The following is a 7,390-nucleotide window of genomic DNA, read 5'->3' on the forward strand; positions in this document are numbered from 1 at the left end:
TTACTGCACTAATTCTCAAGCTTATTTTTCCTCAGTTAGGAGGGGGAAAAGTACACTTGACATTTTCCAAACCAAAAACAAAACTGAACTCCAGAGGTTCAAAATATTTCATTACCAACATTTCCCTAGTAAAAACTGTAAGTCATTAAAAAAAAGATTTTTATTGAATAAAAAGGAAAAACAAAGAGCTCCTACGAAAGACTATATCCATCAGTTTTGGAATGTAAATTCCGAGCAAAAAAGAGGCTCAATTCACATTTTTAAAAAGTCCCTGTTGGATGGAATCAGTATGGCCTGAAGGGGGATGAGTAGCGTGGTGATCCCCTGCTTTGGTATGGAGAATCGCGACCCCTTGAACCAGAACGGGACCGCGAGTAGCCATAGCTGGTACTTCTTTCGGGACAGACTCTGATATAGGAAGTTTCACCCTGAAATTTAAACAAAGAAGAAAACCCAAACATTTACATTGCATCCTGATTAACAGTCCTCCACTAGTATGAATAACACCAAATGGAGCTTAAGACCAAAGCATAAATAACCAAAGACTGGAGTTTCCACAAAGAGGGCAGTATAAATCCATCTGCTGCTGCTTGGGTCAAACTCTGCGCTGGCACTTGATGCCTTGACGAGGTACGTTACAAAACAATATTGTGCATGTACTAGTGAGAAATACCTTGCTAGCCATCATCATCTGCAAGGGCAGAGGCTCAGCAGCCAGAAGAGGACCATGGACAAGTGCCTCCTACATCCAACCACACAGGAAGAGGCTGTGGCAACCAGTACAACCAGAGGGTGAAGGTCCCAATGGTCTGACTCCATCCTTAACTGCTGGAGGGAAATAGCTAGAGATACTAGTACGGTCCTTCAGCACAGGAAGGAGAGGCCGAACTCTCAGGTCACGATCATGTATCAGCACCTCAAGTTCTGTAAGGAAATCTCCACAGCAAGCACACTCAGCCTTCAGCTGAGGGGATGGTTGGAGCAGAACAGCTCAGCCATGGGAAGGTGGCTGCAATGAAGTAGCACAGCTCCAAGAATGAAAAAGCTGTGGTTTACTGGCTCAGATACCAGGAGACCACCAGAAGAAGAGGCTCCATGCTGGGGCATGGGAAAAACAGCTATAGCAACCAACACAGCTGCTCACTCAGCTTGTTCTTTGGGGGAGTGCTGTAGTTTGCTGACAAAGCCCCCAGCTGGCAGAGGCAACATGAGTTGGCTTAGTTGAAAGGAGAAGGCTGTGAGCCACTGTGGCCAAAGGGAGAATGCCACAGCAAGCTAGCTTGCCCTGTAGAAGTCAGAGGCAAGAAGTCCAAATTCTTGGCTTCCAGGTAATGAAGGGTGCAGCCAACAGTACAGCTCTCAGCTATGATAAACGGGCTTGTCTGAGCCCTGCCCCTTCCAAATGTTATATTTTTAAAAAATCCAATATTAGTTACTTCACTCACTGAGCCAAGACCCTAACATGCCAAGCCACAGTGGGGTATGTGCCACAAAAGGTAGGAAAGACCCATTATATTATAACAGGTCACTATTAACCACCAACTCCAATGTTATCACTAGGTTCTGTTCTTATGCCTCCTGAGAGCAGCATGACAAGGAAAAAAAAGTGTATGTTCCTCCATGACTGTACACACATATGCTCTTCCCCTGAAGGCACGAACCCACCTCATGAGAGCGGAATTTGGTGTCATCCAGTTTACGCAGTGCATATTCCATATCTTCCTTGCGGAGAAACTCAACTACACCCATTCCATCTTTCTGTACATCTGCATAACAAACATCACCAGCTTCACGCATATGATCCTTCAGGTCCTGCCAGCTGCCTGATGGAGGAAGCCCTGAGCATGGAGAACACAAAACATAAGACACCATATAAACAAAAAGGCCATCTACTCAGGCTGTCCCAGGGATGCTGACCCTGCCATGCCAAGGGCTCCATCACTTCCATGTGCTTTGTGACTTTTCCATAGGATCAGAACTGCAATAAGAACGGAGAGATCCAAAAAATAGCACTAAGTTCCATTCCAGAAAACCAGCAGCGGAGCCCTCCGTGGAAGGTACAAAATTTGGGCCTCCTGTCAGTAAGATAGTCCCTGGGTCTCTCTGGAATTCATAGTGCTGAGATTTCAGAGGAATCTGCTATTTGTGCTGTTGTAAAGTAATCCAGAACCACCCCTCAAACCCTGTACGTCTGTAATGAAGATTTTGCTCTCAAAGCAGGACTTTTTTTTTTCCTTAAGGTTCCTCAAGCTCAGCTCCCCATCCAAGATTGGCTTGTCCCATTCATATCAGTTGTATTAATTTGAGATTCCAGCAGTTCCATCCTCTGGTAGTGAGCAAAACCACATGCTTTTAGCTTGTAATTATCAGCACATTTACCTAAAGGAAGGCAAAGGGTTGAGTTTCCCTGCCCCGCAGCATGCTGGAGACTCTAATGTACTGCTGGTCCTGGCAATTTTCAAGAAGGCTTCACAATACCCTTTACCAATGCAGGTTTTCGTTCTCATGTCAAAAAAATCGGACGATTTTCAGTTATTCTCCCCCAGCCCTCCCAGGCTCCTGAAGAGGAGATGTACTCCTGGTTTCAATGGATAGCGTTCAGATCCTGCTGCAATGCTGAAGATATTTTATTGCTACAGTAGAGTGGCTTCCTTACAGGGAACATTTTATTTTTTTAGCCATAAAGTCACAGGAGCATGCAGAGAAATGGAGATGTGGGTATTTTAAGGTGATGCATGGAGATAAGCATGTTTTCGGGAGAGACATATAGGTATGGGTTTTTATGGACTATTCCAAGCATCCGCTGTCAGGGAGTACTGAATTTCCTCCTGGGATTTCATATGCATTGCAGAACTTCCAAACATACTTTAATTTCTCTCCCACAAAGGGCCCCCTCCACTCCCATTTCCTAATGTCAACTCACTACTTGAATGGCCTTTTCAGTTTGTTTCTTTGTTTTTTTGTATGAAGTCCCTTAGGAATCCTTTGGTTGATTGAGGGGGCTCCCTTCCACAGTGCCTTAGTCATTCTTTCCCATAGTGAGTAGATCATGTGGAGGTGCTGAGGTACAGACCACACTTTATTTATTTTTTTAATGAACAAAATGTCAACACCTATCAGAGCGTATTACATCACAGGATATCTCTAACAAATCCTTTCTAATTATGATGAAATGTTAGGTACCATTCCACCTAGAGACCAACTGTTTTCATCATGCAAGAATGGTGCCCAAGTTCTCCCTCCTTCTACCCACCTGTCCACTCACACAACGCTGGTACATTTCAGAATCCAAGACTGAGTTCACATCTGGCCCCTTATGAAGAAATTTCTGCTCACCATTCACCAAGATGCGCTCCAAAAAGCAACAAGACTCCTGCTCAAGTCAAACCGGAAAGGGAACTACACCAGGATACTCCTTTACAGGAAGAGGTTTCATGATACAGGAGAAACCTTAAACTATTCCAGTGATATGAGAAGCTCCTTTTTCCCGAGACAAGGACACAATACAATGAGGCACAGCATTAGGATGAGTCCTAGCCAGATTGAAGTGTGGAAGGTAACATACCTGAAACAAGGACTCGAAATTCAGAACGTCGTGACGGAGGGCCATTCCTACCACGCAGCCCCCCACCAAAACCTCCACCCCGACCTCGGGAGGATCTGGGGAACTCAACACGCAGTCGGCATTGACCATAATCATAACCATTTCTCCCATAAACTGCATCTTCTGCATCTCTGCAAACAAATAACATGAATCAGTGATTAATGATGCTCAGTCAGTGGTTCCCAACATCTCAGTGGGCCATCAAGCGGGTTAGGAAATACTGCAGTTTTAAAGTAGCTGCAAAAATATTTGATGATTTTTTTGATGGACTTTCAAATGGGTTCATCAGCCAACAGTGGCTGGCTCCACTATTATATCTGTAAATTGTTAAAAGCTTTTTCCAAGCTCTTATGTTCCTGTGCACCATGTATTTCAGGTTACAGCCATGTTCACTGGAAAGAACACAGGAGAGTCACATTATCTATCTTGCATTTACCAACAGGTTCAGCCTATCCACTATGCTTAGAAGCAGGGGCCATTTTCCACTTAATTTCTCAGAAAGCCTGCATTCTGATTGAAGTCTGATCCACATGGAACAAAGCTCTTTCATAATCTGGCAGGCAGTGAGGGCAAATACTTTACCTTCACTAATAAGCCTCTTATTAGAAACTGCCTCATTATGGTGGTTTGGCTTGCATAATTATATACAAGGGATATTTGTTCTCCTGAGAGAGTTCTGATGTTGTATTAAAAGACTAGACCTAATCTCACTTTCCATCCCAGCAAGTCTACGCTAATGCGTGCAGAAGGGCATGAACTGAAAACTAAACCTTGAAACTAGTTGCAAAGTTATATACAATCACAAAATAACTGTTTGTTTAAACATAAATCTTTTCAAAATTCAGACCCTGCAAGCTGAACTTTACACGTGTGCAAACCCTCTCTAAAATGAATTTCAAAAAGTACTGTGTAAGGTCAAAATAACACTGGAAGATAGTGAGAACAGAGAGTGCATTAGCAGAGCATCCCAATCCTGAGACGTTTAGCATCTATTGTTATGAGTTGCTATTTGTATTACCATAGCGCCTATGAGCTCTAGTCATGGAACAGGACCTCATTGTGGTCACCCTTATCAAGGTGTGGCTTTCTCTTTAGACTGTCACAGGGGATGGGAGAGAGGGTTATTTTTATATGTTTTAAAAAAAAAAAAAGGCAGGAGGGACTACAGATTTAAACTCCTGTGAACCATCAACAAAATATCTATAAACAAAACAATCTACCCAATAACCTAGTTAAAGAACACCCCTTCCTCTTAGATTGCCTGAGTGTTACATGGGCTTATTTTAGAAGCGTGGTTCCCAAACTGGGTCTGATCCACCAGTGGTCCATAACACAGTGGCTCATGGTCCATGGAGAAATTGCTGGTCACATAGTTCCGACTCTTATGCACCTCCCTGCCAAACTGTTAATCTACATTAAAAAAGAGCCAAAAAAACCACATTGTTTTCTCAGTTAAATGTTTTCTTTTCCCTGAAAATAAGTGGTGTAACTGCCAAAGGGATGTTGCTTTCCCTGTCACTGGCAATCTGTGAGGTAGTGTCTCTGCTAAGCCAAAAGTGGTTACAAGAGATAAGTGTCTCTAATGTCTGAGGAGGCATCTACAATATATCCATAAAACCTGATTCAAAAATAATGAATGCAGACATGTTATTCACTGTCATGGTGATATTTTAAACACAATATTAGGAAATTCAGATGCATTTCACCAGTAATAACTGTGCTTAGCCACAGTATACACATATTAGAGACAAAATCATATACCTGCATGGTAAATAGTGGTGGAGGTGAATAGTTATAATTGCTGCAGGAAAGCATCTGTTTGAGTTTCGGAGTTGTGCTTAAGTATCAACTAGAATGACTTCTTTTTTTAAAAGGGAAGAGACGAAGAAGATGATAAGACCTTTATGTGTATAGTCAAATGAACAGAAATTCTGCTAGTACTGGAACCCAGTGAAAACATTCCCCAGGCTTGCCAAAGCCCCTTTGATGCTACCTGAAAAAGTTAAGATAACTGTCCTCTGAATTCTCCTTATCTAGACAGCTGCAATCAACTTAACTCATTAAAGAGGACAATAAACGAGTATGTATTCCTCCCTCACAGTTGTCCATTATTTACTTATTAACTGTGTTGTGCAAAGCAGTATTCCTGGCTGAGGACTACAGCCATACTGGGTTTAAAGTTTTCAAACCCAATCCATCTGTGCTCTCTCACACACACACACACAATAATTTACATGGCCAAAGTGAATCAATTCACTTCTCCTGCAAGCTCAAACCTTGGTGTCTGTAATATTACAATTGCTTCCATGCAGATAAAATTGTGACATTACACACTGGACTGTAGCATCTTGGATTAGAAGTGGAAAATCTACAAATTTTAATTAATACAAAGGGGAAACTAAACGACTTATAGGGCCGTTTCTGGGTGTTCTTTTAAGAGATGATGTAACGGTGTGACTTAGGCAGAGTTGCGGCAGCTCGGAGGGGGGAGAGCAGGTCCCCAGTCACAGATTTGCTGTGCGCGTCACTGTCATGTATTCCTAGGGAAGACTGCTGGGCGGGGGAAGTGGGCGATTGCCTGGATACAGATGGAGAATGGCCGGGAGTGGGGCGCGCACAGCGGCCCGGAGCCACGCATGGGGCAGGAAGGGTGCCGGAGGACTTGGGGGAGGAGGGCTTTGCCCGCTAGGAGACAGCAGGCCGGTAGGCTCCTTCTCCGGGGGAGGGGCGTCCGGCCAGGCCGGGGGATCGGGGGTGCGCGCCCGGGCTCTGGTGCCGAGGAGTTTCCTGTCGAGGGGCTGGGGCGGGAAGCGGATGTAACTGCCCGGGCGGGACGTCTCCAGGCTCCGGGACCCGGGGGAGGGATTCCCCCCGCCTCAGGCCGAGCTGGCTCTCCCGGGGGCCCTCTCCCCCGTCCCGCTCACCGCGGGTCCTCGAAGCGCACGAAGGCGAAGGGCACCAGGCCGCGCTTGCTCTTGAGCTCGATGTCTCGGATGCGGCCGTACTTGTAGAAAAGCTCCTCCAGGTCCTTCTCCCGCACGTCCGCCGGCAGGTTCCCCACGTAGATCCGCCCGTCCCCCGCACCGCCCCGACCCGAGCCCCCGGGCCCGAAGCCCATCTCCCGCTCCCAGCCAGACATCTTCGCCGCGCCGCGCCGCGCGCGCACACACACCCGGTAGGCGCGAGCCGAGCCACACACCCAGCCCCCAAAACCGCGTCGCCACCTCCTGACGGAGGACACTAAACAACCCGCTTAAAGGGGAGGAGGCGCCGGCAACCGCACACAACTTTCGTTACGCATGCGTTGTGCTCTGCGCCCCACTATTGCGCATGCTCGCAGCTCGCTCCGGCGCGTAGCTCTTACGCCTATCTTACTGCGATTGCGCAAGCTTCCAGCCTTGGCGGGCAGAGCCACTTGTCCTGGGGGTGTAGACGCAAGTTTCAGTCACCCTGGGCTGTGATTGTTATAGGCGTTCCTCGTGGACATGCAACCTTCTCCTTTCATTTCCCTTTTGCGTAAAGTGACAGAAACAATTTAAATGTTTGTGATTTTTCCAATACCATGTAAAAATACTTTCTCTCCCCGGCTGTTCTATGAAAGACACAAAAGGGAAAGACTACAGGGAAACTGACTGAACACAAAATACTGACAAACAAATGAAGGAAGCAGACAAACAAAAACAGAAATACACTTTCCCCATAACCCCAAGCCCTGATCCTGCATTTATGTGCTTATAACATTTTACAGTAGAACCTCAGAATCACCAGAGTTATGAACTAACCAGT

The 7,390-nt window shown here is 45.8% G+C and overlaps 1 protein-coding gene across 1 annotated transcript; it reads right to left on the bottom strand.

The window, feature by feature from the left end:
* Nucleotides 1-142: 142 nt before the first annotated feature.
* Nucleotides 143-6,899, bottom strand: SRSF9 (serine and arginine rich splicing factor 9). Its single transcript, XM_073313168.2, has 4 exons — nt 6,529-6,899; nt 3,566-3,735; nt 1,666-1,838; nt 143-428 (listed from the first exon to the last, which is right to left on the bottom strand). The coding sequence occupies exons 1-4, from the start codon at nt 6,741-6,743 to the stop codon at nt 285-287; spliced, it is 702 nt and encodes a 233-aa protein (XP_073169269.1). The 5' UTR covers nt 6,744-6,899; the 3' UTR covers nt 143-284.
* Nucleotides 6,900-7,390: the final 491 nt, after the last annotated feature.

The sequence above is a fragment of the Lepidochelys kempii genome, chromosome 15, assembly GCF_965140285.1.
Source record: "Lepidochelys kempii isolate rLepKem1 chromosome 15, rLepKem1.hap1, whole genome shotgun sequence".
In the NCBI taxonomy this organism is placed as follows: Eukaryota; Metazoa; Chordata; order Testudines; family Cheloniidae; genus Lepidochelys; species Lepidochelys kempii.